General features: G+C 38.4%; 1 protein-coding gene across 2 annotated transcripts in view; it reads left to right on the top strand.

Annotated features, from left to right (window-relative positions):
- The window catches only part of LOC127581675 (grainyhead-like protein 3 homolog), a 92,065-nt gene that overhangs the window by 40,966 nt on the left and 27,373 nt on the right, over positions 1 to 23,726 (top strand). For both annotated transcript variants that reach the window (XM_052036277.1, XM_052036276.1), the window contains exons 2-8: positions 10,219 to 10,405; positions 11,810 to 11,880; positions 12,817 to 13,114; positions 15,956 to 16,020; positions 17,405 to 17,561; positions 21,472 to 21,583; positions 23,141 to 23,235. In XM_052036277.1, the coding sequence (XP_051892237.1) occupies positions 10,219 to 10,405; positions 11,810 to 11,880; positions 12,817 to 13,114; positions 15,956 to 16,020; positions 17,405 to 17,561; positions 21,472 to 21,583; positions 23,141 to 23,235 (985 nt within the window). The remainder of the gene's footprint in view (positions 1 to 10,218; positions 10,406 to 11,809; positions 11,881 to 12,816; positions 13,115 to 15,955; positions 16,021 to 17,404; positions 17,562 to 21,471; positions 21,584 to 23,140; positions 23,236 to 23,726) is intronic.

Genomic DNA, 23,726 nt, shown 5'->3' with positions numbered 1-23,726 from the left:
AGTGTGATTATCTTTCAGCTTATAGTTGATATAATCAGGGGATTTATATGGTGTAATTAACCACAAATACCCAAACGTTACTTGAATTAATAATTTCTTCATATTTCTCTTTGTTCCCAGTGAAAACTTGAATAGAATTCTGCAAATTGGGCTAGAATTTAAAAAAAACTAATCATTATTCTGGTACAATGATACCATTTCAGACCAGTATAAGTAAAAACCTTTTTAAAAAGTGCAGTTCATTTCCCTCATTCAACCTGTTTTCTTCCTGCTGTGTGAATGTTTGTAAATGATCAATTATGGTAATCACTTGTGTAGTTATTGTGTTTTCTTTCTTCCCAATGTCCTGCATTTCTTGTAATCACTCTCCATTGACAAAGCTCACAGGTAGCATGACTAAATGAATTCATGAGATGTCCTGTAGCATTGAACGATCTCTGTCCATCACTCTGCAGGCATGGGATATATCCATACACAGTAGACTGGGTGATCTTTAAACTGGGACCATTGAAGTGGCTTTACATTCCAGTGCATTGATTTTCTTATTGTACCTGAACTATTAATGTGATATTTGGATCCTAAATCTTATTCAATAATAACCCTTTATTCATGTTGCCTCTGTTGAATTGGCTGTGCACAACAGAGTCTCCAGCTTTCACTAAAATCAATATCATTTCAAGGCCTTTTCTAGGATCTACATAGTGGCTTATGTAGTAAATACAAAACACACAGGAAACACTCGAAAGTCAGGCAGCATCTGTGGACAGGGAAACAGAATTAATGTTCAGGTCAAAGGGCCTTCTTCAGATTTCCAGCATCTGCAGTTTTTGATTTTCACTGTGACTTATGTTTTGCATGCACGCATGAGAATTTTCACATTGTTCTTTTCAAGTATTCTGAGGTAGCAAAATATAAATACACTGATTTTATGAATTGAGAGAATCCACCAGGAATATTTTGCTCTGAGAACGATGAATCAGAATCAGGTTCATTATCACTGACATATGTCGTGAAATTTGTTTTGCAGCAGCAGTACAGTGCAAGGATCTTACTACAAGGAATAGTTGAGACAAATAACAAAGACACGTTCAAGGTGAAGCCAAATATACACAAAGGAGTAAACAATTGAAGTTGTGTTAATAGTTGGGAGGAAGGCTGAGTGGAGAATAAACAGAGACTTAGATCCATTAGACTGAACGCCTAATTGTGTGCTCAACACTCTATGTCATTCTTTGTAAAGGAATCCTCCGTGAACAGAAGCTTGGGTGTGCTGCCCACTGTAACGTATAACAGTTCAGGGATATAAAGAGTTTGTAGTTTCGAACCACCCATAGCAACAACATGTCTGTATTTGTCGGGTTTCGTTTATGACTAACACTTTAGGTAATTGATGTGCCCTCCCTCCAAATAGTTCCAGAAGGTAAAAGTTGTGCAATGGTTTCAAGACTAATTAGGCAATGCTGGCACTTCATTAAAATGTTAGATTCCTATGGGAGTACCCTGATGACCGCCTGCCAAAATTTTTAGCTGAACATTTAAAGAGCCATGAGATATTTCTGCTCCTGGAAAATAAGGAACATAATGTCTCAAAAAGCAATAGAAGGAGGCAAAGTTAGACTTTGTAAGTGAACACGGGGACTGAGATGCATAATTAACCCAGGACTGTTGTTTCCGAAACAGGTAGCAGGCAAACTTGCGCTACCTGCTCAGATGTAAATGCAGCATGCAGCCAGTAGGAGACAGAGCTGAGTGGCTGCATGCCCCAATGGGGAGCAATATTTTCCATCACCAACAGTGAAATCTAGACTGCACCTCTTAAAGGGGATGTGTGCTTTGGCTGTTACAGTTGGTGGAATTCACTATGGTACCTATTTTGTGCTGGGAGACTTTGACTTGGATACAACATCAAGGGGAGCGGCTCTAAGATCTTCTAATGTTGTTCTGGAGATTTTGTTAAGAAAGTGCTCCATAAACATGGGGACAGGAGGCTCTCCCACCAAACTCTGAAGGTAGAAGCATGTGATAGTCGCGAAGATTAGTGCCTGGACTCAATTGGGGATGTGGATACAGTACCATAAAATCTTCATTGACCTCACTCAGGTTGTGAAGGTCATTGAATGCATCTTCAAATGCCATATCTGACAATTTTATCACCATCCTCAGATACTGCCTAAAGCACATTGTCCCCTGCACGTACTTACCAACAGTTCCTGTGCATCAGACATCATGCTCTGTCCTCAGTATTCTAGGGTTTACCTTATTCATATGGCTAACACAAAAGCACAATAGCTTATTGCTATTGTTCAATGGACCATCTTAGCCAACCATCTTGAATGAACAAGTCTTTGGATTAACTCTCTGGCTGTTTTTAATGTGTACATTTTTATTAGCAAATACCAAGAAATATACAAATAAATAATTGAGTTATCTTCTTTACCAAATTACCCCTGTAACAATACTCAGAATGAAATGGCATTACTATTTGGTAATGCTACACTGTATCGGTGTCCATACATCACAGTGCTTCGTTGTCTATGGTGTGGTTCAGGATGAACTGAAGTCATGAGATGTGCTATATGAGTGCACACCTGCCTTTTACTTCTTTAGATTACGTGTAATTATTATGTCAGGAGTTATATTCAAATACTTCAAGTGCATTGAAAGAGCAAAACTGAATGGAAAATATTGATATACCAAAGGTTTGTGGTAACAAATGAGAAAAAAATCACAAACAAAATTATGACCATGGGAAGTGAGGTTTGTGATCAGGAAATTTGCCCTCTTTGCAAAAGATTAATGATACCTCTACAAATTCTTTGACAATGAATATTAATGGTCTATCAGTTGTAACTTCTTTCACAGAGAAATCAAGCTCTTCAAAGGCTACCGTAGTGTAAATAGAAAGGGAAAACAAAGGTGCTTTCTCCTTCACTGAGGACACCTTCCAGCTGAGCTTCACTGTCGTACAAACAGATGCCAGGTTCCCTAGTCTTTACAGCCAGGCAGCTAGGATCATTAGTTGAAATTTCACTGGAGAAACATGATTTACGATTGATTTGAGTGTAAGCCTTCGTGGACCAGATGATTCTGCTGAGAGATCCAGGTGTTGGTTCTCTGATGGTAGTCTACTTCCAGATGTTGATTGCTCTATGAGTGGGATTCCTCCATGTCCTCTGCCAACATCAAACTGCTCACTCGCATTACTGCTACAATTTATAATATCTATGTGCATACCTTATATGGAATGGTCAAGTATAGAAAACTCTAATGCCCATCCCTAACATAAATGTAGAGGGTCCACTGCATGGATTTTCCCAGATTTGGAGTCTGATCTCACTTATGTATCCTTCAATCAGTGGGCATATCACTAAATATTAAACATTTTCTTACTAACATTATTGAAAGTAAGCTTCAAGTTAAAAATGTCAAAAAATATTAAGCCTTCAATATCATAATTCTGATAAAATATTTTCAAAAATTGATAGGCTGACTCCAAGATCTTCAACTTAAGGGCTATAGTTTCCCCTCCTTGTATTGGTTAACGATAAGCTGGGTGTGAGATCTGAGGTGAGGCCACCTGCATTGATGCAACTCTTTATTATGTCAATCAACAAAGATATAATGCACCATTGACTGCTTGTATGTGGCTGTTCATGCCTGGCATGCATGTCAGGAATTTGGGTGCATACTCCCTCCAATTTTCTGCCCACTGCAAAAGAAAAGAATAACAGATCGCACAGTTAATAAAAAATGCCACAAAACATTGTTTAGTGAATGAGTATGCATAATTTTTCAATGGATGTTCTGCAATAATTGTTCGTTTGTACAGTGTCTTTAATGTATAACATCCAAAACTATTTCACAGAGGTGAAATTGGATGTGGGTAAATGCCACTACAAAGGAGGATGTAGGCAGATGGAGGTGGAGAGATGGAGGGTGATTAGGGAATGAATTCCAAAGCATAGAGTAGTGATGAATGAAAGAATGATTAGCCATGATGGAAGAGTTGATGCACAAGTGGTCTGTTGATAGAAAACAGTGTTTAAGTGGGCAGATAATGGGGTAGAGGTTACAAGCAAGCGGCCAAGAGAATTAAGGATTTTAACGCAAAGGTAGGAGTTTTAAACTGAAAATATTAGAGGACTAGAAGTTCATTTAGGTGAGGGGCGAGTGAAGATAGAGTGACTTTGTTTATGGAGAGTAGAGAAAGGCTAAACAAGGAAGCAGTGTGATAGCTGAATTTGAGGAGAACAAAGGTATGGATGAAGGTTTCAGCAGTAGAGGAACTGAGGTACTTGTGTGGTTCCATAAGTGGAAATAGGCAATCGATGAAGAGATCATAAGGTCTTGCTTGAGGTTACTTGGGCCACCAAATTATACAGTTGAGACTGACGTAATAATCACAGAATAACATTGGTAATAATGATATTCTGTTTGTAGCAGAGACTGAAGACAACAACTTTCATTCTTCCCAATGTTTATCTGAAGGAGGTTGTGGGTCATTGAGGTCTGGGAGGCATAGAGTGATTGTGCAGATCAGGGCAGGTGGAGAGCCCATGTTTTCTTGTGGAGCTGAGGGAGAAAAGCATGGGGTACATTGGGCCAGCAGTGGGTGGAAGTACTTATGTGGGGCCAGGAAAAGTGTCCATGCCCATTACTTTGGGGTGTTGTGAATAGTGAAAGATGCCAGTTAGTATATTAAAGCTAACTGTCTGCCTGGAAAGGTGAGCATTGCAACTGCCTCCTTGAGGACAGATCAAAATTGGCAGTGGGGGCAATGGAAATGCAGAAGCTAAAGGCTGCCATCATTATTTTTGGAGTGGTACTGTCCTGCTCCCACCTGCTTACGTATGGTTGAGTAAGTATCATTGGTGGGTGGCTGCTAATCTGCTAACCTAACCGGTAAACAATAACTTCTAAGATACACAGATGACAATGCAAATTTTTGGGGGGAATCAATGCTGGGAGTGACCAGATGTTATCTTAGTCTCAAGACCTTGCAGAGCAATGTATGGACTCAAAATTTCAACTGGTGTTACTGTCTTTGTTTCCTTGCTTTTCTAAACTTGATAGGGACCATTTCCTTATGACCATCATAGAGGAACTCAAACATGGAACCATTTCCCTCTACTGTATCTTTGAGCTCCACCATGAGTGTATAACCAACTTTGGCAATCCTGGACTTGAGCTCTAAGGCATCACTAATAATGTTCCTTTTTGAGCTATTGAATTAATATGGCCTAAACTATAGAGTCATTGCATCCTGGAGCATGGACACAGGATCTCTGACCCACTGTGTCTGAGTGATCATCAAGCACCTGTTTACACAAATCCTACACTAATTTTAACGGCCAACATAATCAAAGATCATAATCCCACCGCAGTCATTCTTTTCCACTCTCCTGTTGGGCAGAAGATACAAAAGCTTGAAAGCATGTACCACCAGACTCAAAGACAACTTCTACCGCACTGTTATTAGACTGCTGAACGGACTTCTCATCTGCTAAAGATGAATTGTTGATCTCCCAATCTACCTTGTAGTGGCCCTTGCACTTTATTTATTTACCTGTGCTGCACTTTTTCTGTGGCTGCTACACCATATTCTGCATTCTGTTTTCTTTTTGCTACCTCGATGTACTTATCTATGGCATGATCTGCTTGGATGGCACGCAAACAAAAGTTTTTCACTCTAATACAGTACACGCGACAATAATAAATAAATAAATGCATCCTCATTCCCACCAACTCGCCTACATGCTCGGGGTAATTTACACTAGCCAATTAACATGCCAAACCACATGTCTTTGGAATGAGGGAGGAAACTGGAGCACCTGGGGGAAACCCATGGGGTTACAGGGAGAACGTGCAAACACCACGCAGACAGCACTGGAGGTCAGGATTGAAACCGTATCATTGCAACTGTGAGGCATCAGCTCTACTAGCTGTGCCATTGTGCCACTGCTACAACAAACTCACCTACTTCACTATATTTGTCAAAATGGATGACAATGACACTGTGTGTCCAAAATGGCCCTAAATATTTAAAACGTTAGTCCAGTTTTAAAAATATTTAAACATATTTCCACAGTTTGGCATTTACTGTTTTGATTTTTGGAATAGGCATTAGCTGAAATTTACTTAGTATTTATGCAAATAATTTGCAAACAAACTTAAAGGTTATTCAGTCACTAAAAACTCTAACGGTCACTTAAATCACCATGAAACAAATGTGTTCATTTCCTCATTGTTGCGGTTATTAAAGAGGAGATGCTGGCCAGGTTCTCTGATCTTATGGAGACACAAGAGACTGCTGATGCTGGAATTTGGAGCAAAAAGCAAACTGCTGGAGGAACTCAGTGGGTCAAACGGCATCTGTGGGGGGAAGGAATTGTTGATGTTTTGGCTTGAGATCCTGCATTAGGACATCTCAACCCAAAAGTTGACAGGTCCTTGCCCCCACGGGTGCTGCTCGACACGTTGCATTCCTTCAGCAGTTAGTTTGTTTCTTCGATCCTGTGTGTGAGTGAGGGGCTATCAGCCATCACCTGTGCAAATGGAGAACACAGTCAGGCTGCAACAATCTGCCACCCACTAAAATGAATGCATAGGTACCTGAGGGTCGCATACCTGTGAGTCACATACCTGTGAGATCCATATTTGCAGTGCTGTGTTCTCTCTGGGAGTGCAACAGTGGAAATTACCTCTTGTACCTTCTGATTCAATGATCACATGCTTTACTTCATTGATTGATGGGTTATGTAAGACTTGTTGGTGATCTTAGATCACTGTGAAAGAAATGAATCTTCTTCTATTTCACTGTGAAAATCCCAAAATGTCTCTTTTGCACAATATTTTTGATTGCATATTTATATATAGGATTGTAGATTGTAAATGTTCATTTACTACTGTTGAGCTGATCTGCAGCAAAAAAAAGGGGTTGACATCTGGATCTCAGTAGGACCATTTAAAATAAGCAAATTACTATAAAAAGCTCAGGTTCTGGATTGTTAATACTACCCCCATTTGGTTCCACACTGACACTCCAGCTCAGTACTGAGGAATTGCTGCATTGTCAGCAGTGGTCTTTCAAACGGTACATGAAACTAAAGTCTGTCTGGCCTCTCAGGTAGACTAATTACATTTTAATAGTAATTATATTTAGAACATAGAACAATTACAGCACAATTCAGGCCCTTCGGCCCACAAAGCTGTGCCGAACATGTTCCTACCCTAGAAATTACTAGGCTAAAATATTTCAAAAATATATTTTTGCACTTTGCAATATTCTGAAGGAGATGTATAAAAGAAAGTTGTATATTTTTCATTCAATTGCCTACCCAAATGTATCCAGAGCATTTTTTGATGTTACTAAATAGAAGTTCAGATGAGCAGGTTGGCAGCATTAAGGTGTGTCCCTTTAAGAGAAAGCAAGGCAAGTGTGGAAGATCGTGTGATTAGCTGAAGATTACCTGTGTTGTGTATGGCTTGGTAATAATTCAGTAAAAGTGTTACAAGGATGGAAGTTTTTTTTGGCTTCCTGTTCCATTCTCAAAGAATTATATCAGACAGTGAATTAATTCTTTCAGCACTGCGAAATGGATTTAAACTAAGTCCAGATAAGTCAAAATCAGAATCAGGTTTATTATCTCTGACATATGTCGTGAAATTTGTTGTTTTGCAGCAGCAGTACAGTACAGACATAAAAATTACTATAAGTTAAAAAACTAAATAAATAGTGCAAAAGAGGAATAACAAGGTAGTGTTCATGGGTTCATGGACTGTTCATAAATCTGCTGACAGAGGGAAAGAAGCTGTTCTTGAAACGTTAAATGTGGGTTTTCGAGCTCCTGCACTTCCTCCCCGGTGGTAGTAATATGAAGAGGGCATGTGCCAGATGGTATGGGTGCTTAATGATGGATGCCGCCTTCTTGAGGCACCGCCTCTTGAAGATGTCCTCAATGGTGGGGAGGGTTGTGTCCGTGATGGAGCTGGCTGAGTCTACAACACTCTGCAGCCTCTTTTGATCCTGTGCATTGGAGCCTCCATGCCAGGCTGTGATGCAAGCAGTCAGAATGCTCTCCACTGTACATCTGTAGAAATTTGCAACAGTCTTTGGTGACGTACCAAATCTCTTCAAACTCCAACACTCAGCAGACCAGGCAGCATCCATGTAAAGAGAAGCAGAGTTAACGTTACAGGACTTTTATTTCAGATTTCAAGTTTGGGATTTTTATTTCAGGTATCTGGCATCTGCAGTTTTGTTTTGATTTTCTCCTAACTTTTACTCTCTGGCTATGGGATTTCCAAATGAATTCAGGTGTTTAATTTACTTCCTTTAGAGCATTCAATTGAAGATCAATTCTTAAGAACTTCTGAAGTTTTAGTGAAGAAATGTTTGACAGTTTTTCCAGTAGATGTTTTAGTATTTATAATTATGAATGCTGCATAATTGTGATGGCTTATTGTTGAGCTGAAGTAGCAAAGTTTTATGCTTGATTTATTCATTTATTGAAACTGATAATGTTACTAATTCTGGTGGCACAAAATGTATTCCCCTAATACAGGAAACCACTTTTGCTGAAAAATCTTAACCCCAAAAATGACCAATGAAGGGTTTCCTTTGTTTAGCATAAACGTGCACAATCTGTTCCTCAGGCCTTGGTTTCTAAATTCCTTTGGCTGTAGAAGGGAATCAGATAAAGGTTTCCTTGCATTGTGTTGAGGAAGTGTTGGAGTTAGAGATGGGCACACACAAAGGTAGCACTAATATGGTATAATATGGGCAGAATATAGCACCATTTCCCTTGGAAATTCAAACTGAGAATTTGTGTGGAGAGCTATTGACTTAAAAAAGGATTTTCTTTGAAGGCTATGCATTTTGCAGAACATTCACTCAGAGTTAAGTAAATACATTTTTATGAGACTTTGATTTTCCCCAATCTTACATGCAGATGTAAAATGATTTAAAAGGTATGTAACCAAATTGAATTTGGTGGAGTTGATCATTTTGCTAATGGGATAATATCAATCGCTTTTAAAAAGAAAATTAAAACGTATTTATATTTCTATGTTCCAAAGGACTTAGAATCTCTCTGCCCTGCAACATAACATATACTCTTGTTAGGAATGTGACCCTTTGAAATCATCTTACTTCTGTGATGTATATTCTAACCTGTTACACTGTAAAGCAATACACTGGTGTTAACACTGGATGTAACTCAAAAATGCAACCTTTATCTCTGGGAGGTTGTTTTGGGTAGCAAATTCTGAGGATACTTCATATTTTGCTTTGAAAAGTAGATTGCTAAATGAGATTGTCCATAGGAGCTTGAGAAGAACAAAATTTTGGAGTGACGCAGAGAGTGCCACAGTTAAAATGTCACCCTGGGGTGTGACAAGCTTTGACTTTTGAACCATATTTCAAAAATAGGAAAGAGAACAGGCAATAATGAAACTGAGTGAATTATCATCACAGGAGCCATTAGTGTCATTCAAGCAGGTATTTAGGAATATATGTGCTCAGATTATAATATTCTGGGATGGACAATGACATTTTACAGCACAATGCTAGAGTTCTGTTAATCATTCTATCATTTCTCGCAATTGGTGAAGTTTACTTGTTCACTTCAGTTTTGATCAGATAACAATTCATTGCTTAACACACTTCACAGACATTTTATTTTACTAAAGTTAACCTTTTTAACAGTCAAATCAGATCAACCATGATTTTATTTCAGGTGTAAACAACAAGCTGGATTCTGCTCTAGCATCCAGTTCTAAGTATGTCCCCTTGACCAATGCCTTTGTGAAGGAAGGAAATATTCATCAGAATGTGATGACATTGAAGCAATCATTTGGATAGTTTGGAGTCCAAGCTGCACTGGACATACTGTTATACTCAGCAGCCTATACAAAATTCTATGACATGTTCTTATTCCACATTTTTCTGAACTTGTCGCTCATGCAATTTTGGCCCTGAGTGTCTGTTGAACAGTCCATTGAGAGGTGGTATCAATGAGTGTACCCAATTCTCTGTGCAACTGAAACCAAAATTTCTGTAACTGGGGCAATTAAGTCTGTGGCATACCAGGTTGAAGTGCAATTAAACAGTTGTTTTTTTCTATTTGCCACCATATTTATCATCAGGCCTTATTTTGGTTTTATCCAATGATCTCTGGTTATTTGGTTTTCAAGGCAATTCTGATGAATTTGTTTCAGGATGAGGCCAGTGATGGTTCTGCACAATGAGGGAGTTAACTTCCAGTTGCATTCTGTCAGCAATGAGGATGAAGCCTGGAAAAGCTACCTGGAAAACCCATTAACTGCAGCAACGAAAGCCATGATGAGCATTAATGGTGATGATGAAAGTGTGGCTGCTTTAAGTCTCCTCTATGACTATTATAAGGTATTTGTTTTGAATGAAAGGCATATGATCAAAGGGACACACTAATGTGGTATAAAACAAGGATTAACAACAAAATATCATTTCAAGCTTGCCTCTGCTCTCTGTAACTGCCCGGTTTTAATATGACATCAGAATAACTAAATCATCATGTGGTGAGAATATCTTGCAAATTTTGATCCCCTCCCATCTTCTGTGATTCTGTACTTGTCCATTTTTTAACTGCCTCAACACCCTCCTTTACTGGGTGGGTGGAATTGTTCAAACAGTGAATATTTTTATTCATGGCATGAAATTATTCCTGAGTTTTTTTGACAAGAAGTACAGATTCCTTACTTCCCTAGACTTTCTTTAAAAATAAATATCAAATTAGACTCAATTTTAACTTTAAGATTGGTTTTAATATTTTAATAGTCCAAAGCCAATGAAACTTTAACATGTAGAATCTTACCCTTTAATAGCCAAATTGATATATACGTAATCGGAACAATTATTTTTGGTTTAGATTTAGTAACATCAGATTAATACTGTTTCCTGCATATTTAACCATCTGCACATAATATTCTGAAATGAAACGGAACTTCCTCTTCCACTGTTGTACTTCACAAACACACATATTACCCTGTTGTTTTTGGTCAGCAAGAATGAACTCCTTCTGAAGGCCAAGCAAGCTACTGAGATGTGATCATATTGCTAACACAAAAGCGTACCGTGCAATTATTTTCTCTTTATATCAGGGAAGGAGACTTGAATGCACAGGGACTTGAAAAGAAGCTTTGATATATCTCAAATGGGACGTGCTGTCACTATGAAATTATGTACACAATTCCCATAAATAAAAAGGAACCAATGTTAATATCTCACTTTCAAAATGCAAATGAAAACATTGGCTCAGTGGCACCAGTCTTGTAGAAGCTTGTGGGACCTAAACTAAACTAAATTAAATTTCACTGAGGGAGAGCTGCACTTTAGCAAGTGCTGCTTCTCAAATGAGATGTCAAACTAAAACTTTGTCCACTCTCTCAGGTGAATGTAAAATGTAACAGATCTAATCATTCTATTCTGAAGAAGAGATGTGGATTCATCTCTGATGTCTTGGCCAATATTTATCCTCCATTGACATCACGTGATTGGTATCACCTTCTTTCTGGGATCTTGCTGTGTGTAACGTAACATTACAACATTGAACACACTTCAAAAGAATGTAATTGGACATAAAAATTAGTATGTCCTATCTGTTTGTAACAACTGAAGTGACCAGGGCTGGTGGGTGAACCTTCTGAAGCATGTATTCAACAATTGCTATCATTAGTTCAACTTCTGGCACTGGTATTTTCTTTCGCCTGTCTCAATAATTTGTGGGTTTCTGTGTTCATGCTTGTTAAACTGTTGATCTTTCTTTTGAAGGTTCCAAAGCAGGAAAGACTTCTGTTGCCTGGAAAAGCGACTCGTCCCTGTGAAACAAATGCAGTAAGGAGGTATGAGAACTCAGATCCTGATGTGCTTTTTGCCACATTATATTTTAGTCAATTGAGGCAGAAGTAAACAACGTTAGATTAAATTCCCCTAAAGGCAGTCTGTATCTATTTTCTATTCCAATTGGCCTTCTTCTGAAAGAAGTGGAATTTGCTTCATTTTCAGCATAAGCAAAATGAGCTCTTGTCCCATGCCTGGTATCAGGCAAATAGCTCTCCACCAAAGCTCAGAAATCGCACTTCATCTTATTTCAACCTCTGCACTCTTTTTCAAAAATAGCAGAGGGTGTCCAATGGCTCCCCAATTTTCAGAGCAATAGATCCACATCTGTTAACATCTGGCTGGGAGGCAGTTGTTGAAGGGCCCAATGGCTGCTGTGACCTTGGACAGAATGTAGGGATGTTCCTCTTGGAAGGTGTGGAACCAGTTGTGGCAGTGGCCATGGCTAATTTTGTGGAGCCAGGGGGATCATTCCTGGCCCTCTCAGACCCACTAAATGGTAATCAAAGGTATCTATAGGCCCACCATTTCCTCCTCCCTTTCTGTCCTGAAATGTTGGGCATCTCAAGGAAGATGGAAAGAAATCTTAGCCTAAATAACCTTCTCTGCTCCAGGATCCTCTTCTCATTGTCCTGACTTAGCAAACTGACAAAGTGAAGCATAATAGGCTTTTATCAGGATTAAAACCTGTAGAATTAAAAGCAGTCCGGTAGCATGGATGGAAAATGGATTAGGTAGCAGGAAACAGAGTGTAGTCAATAGTCATTTGTCAAACCAGAGGGAAATGTAGAGTTCCTCAGAGGTCAGCAGAAAGACCACCGCTATTCCTAAAGGGAAACCGATAATGCTGCAGATACTCTGTAGGTCATCAGAAGGATTATCAACCTGAAATGTTACCTTCAGTTGATTGCCTTGTTAACTGATTTCTCTTTTCTCAGGAATAACACTGGGATTGGATTTGATTTTGACAACATTTCATTTCTGGAAAATTCAATTCAAACCATGAAACCTTTGCCTGAAGATATCATTATGTCAACAGAGTTCCCTGACCCAACCAGAAGATCCCAACGGTTCCATTCAGATTCTAGCTTTCCAGTTCCCAAATCTCAGCCATTGTTGGATAGCTGTATCACTACTCCCACAGATTTATATGACTGCAATCTCACCGAATCATTCGATAATATTTTAATGGAACAGCCACAACAGAGGTGGACTGCTGAGAACATGTCAGCTGAGGTTAGTTTATCTTCTTTAGTAATGCAAATACCTCAAAGTCAAAATTGAGTTTATTGTCATATGCACAAGTACATGTATGCACAGGTGCAATGAAACACTTACTTCCAGCAGCATCACAGTCACATAGCATCAGAGACTCAACATTCACAAGAAAAACATCAATTAAACATAAACCATACAAAATTATACAAGAAAGAATACAAATAGAACAAAAAAAACAAACTCCATTGTAGTGCAAAATGGTCAAAGTGGTCATAGTGTTGTTATACTGAGGTAGTGATTAGGGTTGTGCAGATTGGTTTAAGAACTGAATGATTGAAGGGAAGTAGCTGTTCTTGAACCTGGTGGTGTGGGACTTCAGGCTTCTATACCTCCTGCACAATGGTAGCTGCAAGAAGATGGCATGACCTGGATGGTTGTGGATATTTGATGATAAATGTTGCCTTCTTGAGGCAGCGCCTCATGTGGATACTTTTGATAGTGGGGAAGGATATGCCAGTGATGTACTGGACTGAGTCCACTACTCTCTGCAGCTTCTTACATTCTGGAACATTCAAAGCGCACTACCAATTCTATAATTTCTAATATCATTAAATATCTATAATAGTTATTAAATTTTATGAAGATATATTAAATTGAGGGAACCATACACCATTAACAGTTAACAGTGTTACTATCACTAGATTCCTCCACAACTAATCTGAAACTCAGCTGGACCTCCAACATAAATAAAAAGAGCAGATCAGAGGCTGAGTATACAATGATGAGTCATTTCCTGATATCCCAAAGCCTTTCCACCATCTACAAGCCTGGTGTGTGATGGAATACTCTCTACTGGCTCAGATGAGTGCAATTCTAACAACATTCAAGAAGCTTGACACCATCCAAGATAAAACACCTCCCTAGATTGGATTCCATTCACCATCCTAAACTTTTACTCCCTCCATCAAAGGTATACTTTGGCTACAGGGTGCACCATCTACACAATGCACTGTATTTACACTCCTACCTTATTTGTTCAGCATCTCTCAAAGCAACAACCTACACCACACAGAAAGACCAGGGCAGCAGTTGCATGGAAGCTCTACCACCTTCAGTTTCCCCCCATCCTGACTTGACAACACATCACCATTCCATCATTGCTGGTGGCTTAAATCCTGGAACTCCCAACACAACAACATTGTGGCAGTAGTCCACCAGGTGGATTACAGCAGTGCAAGAAGGTGTCACTTCACCATGTCCTTAAGGGTAATACATGCTGGCCTTACCAACAATGCCCACATCTGAAAAATGAAGGAAACATAATTGTAGCAAGATGATGATATATCTGACTTACACCAGTTGAATTATGTTAATTATGTGTTATTGGATGTGCAGTAAAAGATTTATACAATGCAGGTTAGAACTTGCATTTCTGCTCTCAGCATAGTCTTTATCTTAATTTGGTTGCTCATTGGTTGGGGGGGAGGGGGGGTTGGGTGAGAGAATAGTAGATGATGTTATCCTTGCCTGCTGTCACACCCCTCACAATGGTTGTCTGTAGAACACTACTGTAAAATCCTTGATGTGAGTCATTAGACAGTACTCTCAGTTAAGTGACGGCAAACATAAGGCAATAGTCCAGAGGGGAAAATGCCTTCTATGTTTTTGGGGTGACTAATCACTGGACAAGAAGAATATGTGTAAGATGCTTGGAGGACATTGATAACCTTTGGGGTTCCATGAGATATTTCTTCAGAGTTAACACATAGCTAAATCGGTCAAGTGGAATCACAGTTTATGGTAACGAATTAAGCTTGGTTATGGGGATAACAGAAATTGAAGAAATAAATAAATTGTTAAAATTGATTGATTCAAGAATGGGCTGGAAGTATGAAAGAATCTCCACTCTGGAGATGACTTAAGATGGAAGTTTTTGAGCATGTTAGAAAGAACCTCAATTTCAAGTTCAAGTTGTCCTTGTCTTGTAATTTCGTGGGCATACATAGACAGGGTATAAATGCCATGAGATTACAAGAAAATGACACATGTAAGTTCACATAAACTTAATTTAGAATACATTATACATGACCCACATATACATGGTGTGATGAATCCTTGCTAATTTCCTTCTCGTTAACCAAGAGGATTTGCGAGGTGGGACCTGCGGTTATATTTGGGTTGTTGCTTTGAGATAGTTGAACTCAGGACAAGATTTATCATTGAATCCAGGACCTTCCTCATTTGGATAGTTTAGTTTCCCTATACTTCAGTTAGTTTAATGGTAATGTGCATTTAAAATGTTTATAGCATGCTTGCTATTTAAATGGGGAGCCAGTTCTGTAGCTACAATGTTACAAAATTGAGCTCAAGATTTGAGAGAGACGTAATTAAAATCATTTTTTTTACTTACATTGACATCAAGGCTTTTTCAATAATTTTTTTAAAATAGCTGGAAACATTCAGCAGGTCAGACAGCATCTGTGGAAAGAGAAGAAATTAAAGCTTCAGGCTTGGGACACTTTAAAGTTCTGATGAAGGGTCCCAGTCTGAAATGTGAACAGTACTTTCAGCAGTTTCTGTTTTTATTTCAGTTTTCCAGCATCTGCAGTTCTTTGACTTTCAAGACATTTTCAATGGATGTGTTTACTTGATAAAGAATTTAAGAGGAAACAGATAAGAACGAAGGAAAATAAATCTCCCTTGTCATTCCTACTAGGAAGAATATTAATGAACATTATTGAGTTCTGTCTCCATATCACAGTGGACAGATGCAGGCTCAAACATACATTGAAAAGTCTGGGTATAATAATAAAACAAATATAATTAATTTAAGAATCTCTTGAATTTTTTATATTATAGGCCTTTCTTAACGACTTGATAAGACCAACTTGTGTTGAAGACAATATTACAAAAAATAACCCAAGGTAGGTGAATTCCACTCATATGCTATTAATTCAAAGTCCTTTAACGGAACATGCTTCCTTTTTCAGATTTTATTAGCACATTAAGGTTCGATTGTTGAAAGGGTGTGTGAGAAAAGGAAACACAACAAATTCTCAGACCCTCCTAGCTCTTATTCATGCAATGCTTAGACAGGTTAAATGAAGTGATTACATGATACTAAGTAATTGATGGTCATTTAAAACAAAACAAACTTCCCAGGCAGAGCACTCAATACAACTCAATTTAATATTTTATTTTGTGTGGCATAGGGTGCCAATAAAGTGAGATGTGACTGCAGAATAGTGTGCATTTTGTGACAGTAAAACAATTTTTCCTGGAGTGAATTGCAGTAACAAGCACTTCCAAGATATTTTGCATCACTACAGAAATTTGACCAGCCATTTCTGGGCGTGAATCACCCCTATGCCTCTAACATGGTTTCTGTATCAGCCATGCATGAGGCAAAATCATTTCCTGTGCAACAGTCCTTTAGAAGCATTGCTGGAGAATTTAGGCACAGCCATCAGCGGTTACTCCCAGGGCAATCATGTTTTGTTTGTCAATCCAGGGATGCTTGTCAAACAGATCCTTCTTGCATTGCGTCCTTTGCAGCCTTCTCAACATGGCAGTGACCAACCGATCTCACTCCTGATCCCAGGAGCCAGGTGCCAACCCTTTCAAACCTCCTATCTCCCAAATATCCGGGCAGACAGCTGCAAAGCAGTTTGCTTTTTGTAATTAGTTGTAAAATTCAATTAAATTGATGGAAAGAACAATCTATTTACGAAGTTCTAGTTAAGTGAATATTTCATGAATCTTAACTAATAATAGTATAATGTTCTTTTACTTATTTTATTTATTTATGATTTACATGGAAAATTATATCCAAAATAGTGACTCACAATTTAGGACATGTCTAGGACTTTAAATGATTTCCATAAGTTTCCTTACAAATAAGTAAAATTGATATCTTGATGTAAATTATAACAAGGTGATAATAAAAAAAATCTCATCACACAGCACTGGGTTCCTAAGCTGGAAGTTGAAAGAGCAGCAAAATCTAAATATTATTACAGGGTGAATCTTCTGATGCTGAGTTCTCGAAGGAAGATTTGTTTGGTACCCACATAGCTCAGAACTTTATTGAATTTACAGAAAATGACAACATCGAAAGAGCCAATTTGTCCCATCAATTTATTATACTGGCACACATGTGTTCAAATAATCAGAAAACCATACCCAGATAAGTGAGATTGGCCACCAACAGCCAAGCTGCCTTGAAGGGTAAAATTGGAAAATGAACTCTTATTCATTAAAGAACAGTGGCATCAATGTTTTCACGTTTGTTTGTTGTCATCTTTTAAGGGTTGACTTTCAGTGCATGCTGGAGGCACCTAAATCTGTCAACCAGAAACCTGGAGAAGAATCATTGGGTTACCTCAACAAAGGACAGTTTTATCCAATCACACTGAGAGCTGTGGAGACTGACAAATGTTTACAATCACACTCAACCAAAGTTCGAGTAAGACATCTTGGTTTCTTCACGTTTGCTTAATTAACTTAGATTTCTGTTTACACTAAAGTTGTGCACCTATTATGTTTCTATCTCTAGTCATGAAAAAGTGTCTGTACAGGAAACAATCACTTCAAAATTTTACAGAAACACTTTAACTTTTCTATATGACCATTATCAGCATGAACACCAAATATATTTTCTCATATTCCCTGAGGCTGCACAAGAGAGATCATCCCAGCTATTTTTCATCCATTATTTTTGAGAGCACACATTCAAAAAGTTCTGTTGTAACTCATCCTCCAATTATACTGTCTTTTAGAGGAGCCAAGAAATACAAAGTTGCTTTCATTGAACATACTCATCCAAAACGGTTTATCATGTTGGCAGTTGTTTTGGATATGCTACATGCACATATTAGTATGGTTTCAGTGCCTTAGGCTGCCCTATGCCTTTGCCACAAACAGGTACCTTCATAATCTGGCATTTGGCTGTGACTTTTATTCAACCATTAGTTATTTTTTTCCTTCAGAAAGCAAACATATCCAAATGTGTAAATCCAAAACAACCAGAAAATGCAGCCAAAGAATCATCAGAACATTTAGAATCTGTGGAAAGAACAAATGACCCTTCAGATCTGACCAATTCTTGAAGAAATTTCCAAAACCATTAACTGAGCTGATCTCCCTTTGGACTTTGTGTGTGGATTGGCTTTAGCAAGCGTGTTGAAAGTCGCACATTGAAACTGTAAAGTTTAAACTTCTTTGTTTGCATTTTTTCACATGTGCAGTGTTCAGCTGACTAGGGTATACTCAATCTCAGAAATCATTTCCATTAGTTTACCCAAAGTCAACAGTGAGCATTCAAGGGCAATTAATCTGCTCCTTTCTAACAGAGACTGCATTCCAGCTGTTTTGGATCTGATGGAGAATAACAAAAATTATGGGTTTCCATGGTTACAAAGGTATACCTGTAAGCCACCTCATATGAATCATCTTCTCAGCATTATTACCGACCACTAACACCATTATATTTCAGTTCAGGTGGCAATGTTGAGAATATGGAGTGATTGCCTTTGATTTCAGTGTGGCAGATAATTTACTTCCTGCTATATTTGGAGAGGGTTAAATGGGGGTGGAGCAAAAGGAAGTTATGACGTAGCACATATAATAGTGTGCATCTTTTACTGCATAATCTCTTTGTGTTGTTGTGACATTCAAGGCTCTCTTTGATCTGGATGTGGCATAGTCATAGTGCAAGTTCCCAGGAAATTCTGGACCACCCCAATATACATTTCAACACAGCTGATAGCTCAAAGGGGTGTTGGCTTACCTTTAGAATTAATAAAACTATTTTTTTCTGCTGTGGTGATATGGTTTTCAACTACATCTCATTAGGAGTAAAAATAAGAAATGTTGAAAATATGCAGCTATTACATCAGTGCCTGAAGCTGCCTAATGTATGTGGAAGTCTCAGGCTGGAAGTCTTCAGGTTAAGTGGAACCCAAGCCCCTAAAACATTTTCCCACGTGAACTTAAGCGACAGGCTGATCTGATGTTCCAGTTAAGATGATGCATGGAGTTCCAGGGAGAATACCTGAGTTTTCTTTACTATCAGTGCTTTACTCTTCCAACCTCACCACTTCCTTTCTGAATTGCTTTCAAATAAATATTGGCAAGTATGTACTTGTAATGCAATCATTGCCTCTGAACAAATCCATACAGGGTTTTAATTCACTTTGACAATAGTGATGAACATATTGACAATTTTCAGCTTGAGATTTATATTGGCTAAGAAGCTGTTGATACTTATCTCATAAATCAACTATTAAATTACCCTTTGGAAGAAACGTCCATTTAAATTATGTGCATGTGATGAAAATGTAAAATTCTGGAACTACATAGCGGACCAATGTAATTTCTCCCTCCAACAGTTGATATTTTCATTTCAGATTTCCAGCATTTACAATTTCGTTTTTCATTGTGATTTGTACCATAAGGCTTTTCCGAAAATTATTTTGCCATTTTCCTTGAACTCTAGGTATCAAAAGGCCTGATTCTGTGTTTGGCTAGAATTTAGGAGCCAAAAACTACAGGTCAAACTTGACTCAATTTCTCTCTCTGAAGAACTTGAAAAGTGGTTCAAACTCACAAGAAGTTCAGGGGCAGTATAGTCTTTCTCCACAGATGCAGGCAGGCTTCAAAGCCAATTCCATAATAAATCATATTACAACCACATAGGAAGATGTTGATCCCATGATATAATTCTTCAAGTGATACCAACCAATATTACATATCACAAACTTTACAAAAACTAAACAACTTTTTTCCAGGATTGCTGCCAAATGTGCCCTTTGCCACTGACCCGGAGCAGAGCTTGCAGCAAGCTCAAGGGCAAACCTGATTAGCATGGGGCAAGTGTGTTAAAGGCTCAGAATGCTGACATCACATCTAAATCTACAGCCAGAATCTCCAGCACCTGACCTTGGTCATGCCTACTTGACCTTAAATGTTTGGGTCAATTCATACAATTATTTATTAAAAGACGTTTTCACCAAGAGATTCATCCCCCATCAGTAATATAGAAATAAGTGCACATTGTATTCTATTTTCCAAATTCATTTCCATTATAGATAATATGAAACATTTTTAGGAAGTTGTGTGCAATTGGAAGCCCTCAGTTTGAGGTTTAACACTTTAAATCATTGTAAAACAATCTAATCATATGAATCATAGTCACTTACTGACTCTTAAGTTGTCCAGAACTGTGGATGTGCCTGTATATTATTGAGAGCACAATGCACATCCACAGTTCTGCAGAAAAGCTTTACTAGTGAAATTTGGGAGTGAAGGTATACAGTATATATGTCAATGTGATCAAGGAGATCATGCTGAGTCAGTTATCAGAATACATAAGTAACAACACATCAGTCTGGAATGCATCAGTCTTCCCTCTGATTATTTCTTGTTCCTCCTCACCCTTAAGCTGAACACAGCCTGAACACGGGAAGATTTCCAAAAGGAGATTCCCAAAAGGAGATTTCCAAAAAGGAATCCAATGTGGCACTGTGAGGCAGTGGCTCTAATAGCCATGCCACCAGTGTAACTGATGTTCCATCTGAAAATGCTGCACTCCTGCAGCACTGGACTGGAGTGCCAATCTAGGGTTTCCTGCTCATGCCCCTGAACTGGGACCTACCTCCTTACTTCTGATTCATACTGCTGAGTGTGACCAGCCAATGGTTAAAACAATACAGACTGACGATAGGTACATCAACCTAAGTAGAACAAAAAAAATCTGAAAGTAATCTCTTCCAGTGCAGCTGAAAACAGGTGTAAGAGATATACCAGGAAGTAAGCTGTAAAATTTGTCCACTTGAAATGAGCCCAGCAATAACATTGCTTTTCAGTAACACACCATAAATAATGAGGAAGGAAGCTCTGCTCTGCTTGTTGTGGCTTCCAAGCCTTTAACAAGGCCTATTCATGCGAGCAAAACACCCAGGGCAACCTTGTCCAAAACAAGTCAGCAGCTGCTTTTAAGTTAACAATTCTTCCAAATTAATGAAAATTCTCTGTGGCGATATTCAGCTAAAATACAATAATGTTAAGGCCCAAATTCATTTATTCATAACTGATTACAATTAGGCAGAATAATGAGGACAGTCTTTTCACAGGAGACCAAATCAGTATATCCTCATTGAAAATATTTGTCCTAATAATAACTTAGCATTTTATTAATTAACTTGTTAACCTGCAATATATTATTTGCTGAGGGTCTCACGTACAAAGACTATATTCAGTAAGTTGGATGCCTGAAAGCTGGACACTAGGAATAGAAGTGGTGACTTAAAAATCCACTCCAAATTAATAAATACAAAAGATTGCATTTTGATCATTTGCTGTTTTTCTTTGTGTAGAGTATGATAATGGCTGTATTTGACAATGGAAAGACTCCAGAAGAGCAATTGAAGTATTGGAAACACTGGCATTCCCGACAGCATACTGCAAAGCAAAGGGTCATTGATTTTGGTAAGAAATAATATCACCTTGGCTTACTTGGGAACGGTGTGTTATTGAAGCCGTTTTCTTTTCTTTTTCAATTGTTTGTCTCAAAAGCTATAGTTATTACTCAGACAGCATAGGTACTCAGTTACATTCATTTGATTATTATGGCAAATAAAATTCATTATCAGCTGTCATCAATATTTATGGAATCCTTGGCATTAAATGTACTTGTCTTGCGTTAGAAGCTTTCATGGTGAGGATTACACAATATGAATTCTAAGATGGATCAATTGGTGAAGTGAAGTGCATGGGAAATCATATAAAATAGTGATTTCCAGACTATTAAATCAAAAACAGAATTGAGGATTGAGTCCTGGAAGAACGTATCATACAAGAACTGAGTGCCATTTCAGCAACATTGGTGCCAGCAGCATCATGTATGACGCAAGATTGTACAAAAATGTTGTTTAATTTTGCAATGTGATTGAATATGAATAATTTGCAGAAATTCCCAGTGGAGTTATCTTTCATGAGCTTCATCCATTTCTTGAACTCTTAGTACCTTACAAGGAATTTGACTCCTACCTTTTTTTGCTGGAATCTTTGTTAACAGTAGAAGCATTGCTTTGTCGCACCGGCATCACCAGTAGTCAGGTGGGACTGCAGCAGAGAACTTCAGAAACTTCAGTGAAAGTTTCTTGATCTGCACTTTCCTCCGTTCCTTCACAGACACTGTCTCTGGTCTCTCCTCTCCTGTGTCATCTCATGTAAAGGACAGTGAGAGGGAGGTCCTAAAAACCTCCTGTGTTACCTCATGAAGTGAGACGGAGATCCTAAAAATCAAGTAGAATCCAATCTTTTTGCCTGTGCATGTCCTTTCCACTTCCTGCTGTCACAGGACAGGTGGCTGTGTAAGAGCCAACTGGACTTTCACTACCAATGGCCTTGGGGCTCTATATACCTGTGATTTCTTCCCATTCCACACTAACAATTCTGTTGCAGAGCAGCTAGGGTTTAGCAGTTGGGGAATGGCAAACTCACATGGAATCCCATCAGGAACTTATCATTCATCTGATATAAAATGATGAACTGACTGGTTAAAGTGGATAGTGGGAAGCTGTTCCCATTGATGGAAGGGTCAAGGACTATATATCACAGGTATAAAGGGGAAGAGAATTAATAACAACATGAAGGAAAAAAAATAATGCTGTGTGTGGTTAGAATCTGGAATGCACTGCAGGCAGATGCCATGGAAGCAGATTCCACTGTGGCCTTCAAGAATTTATTCAGCTGTTATACCCAAAGTTCTGATTTGGTGAGAAAAATATATGGTGAGGAAAAATCTGCAAGGCTACAGAGAGCAGACAAGGGATTGAAACCAGCGAGTGGTACTGGTGGAGAGACTTTCGACACTATGGGCTAAGTGGCCTCCTTCTGTGCTGAGTCCATTCTAATTGGATCAGGGTTGCCATGATGTCACAGTGGTGTAGAACGAAGTCACTGGGACGAGAATAATGATGTTGGCCTAAGGGGCTTGTGTTGTCCATTTTGTGGCTAATTTGTATTCATTTGCTTTAACAGCAGATTACAAGGAAAGCAACAACACCATCAACTGTGTAGAAGAAGTGGCATTCAATGCTCTTTCGTTCCTCTGGGATACCAGCAAAGAAGCAAAGGTAAAACTGGGAGATGCCTGGGATATTATGGGAGAGCAAAGTGTTGGATTCACTTTCAGTGAACTTCACAGGTTGATTAAGAAAATAATATAATTAAACAGAAATGATGAAACCTGTTGTACGATAACACCTTACTTTCAGTTTGCTATCCACCGAAATCTTTCTGCTTATCTCTTTATACCAGACAGTTTGTCCACAGATCTGCGTAACACATTAATGTAACAACAGTATCCTTGCAAGTATCTCGTGTCCGATCACATTTCCTGTCCTTTAGCATAGGTGTTAAGGTGTTTTAAAGAAATTCCATTTCATTGCTGTACATGATTGGCTCAAGTTATCATTCCCAAAACAGCAACAAATCAGAACTTTGAGCACAAAAGCTAAACAATTCTTCAACGGAACAGAAATCAAATATTTTATTAAAATAAATCTTTTGAAATTAATCAATGAATTCTTTACCAAAAAACACTCAACCAATTTGTTCCAATTGC

The sequence above is a fragment of the Pristis pectinata genome, chromosome 22 (genome assembly GCF_009764475.1).
Source record: "Pristis pectinata isolate sPriPec2 chromosome 22, sPriPec2.1.pri, whole genome shotgun sequence".
NCBI lineage: Eukaryota > Metazoa > Chordata > Chondrichthyes > Rhinopristiformes > Pristidae > Pristis > Pristis pectinata.
The sequence above is the reverse complement of the archived record's forward strand: the minus strand, read 5'-3'. Positions and strand labels throughout refer to the sequence as shown.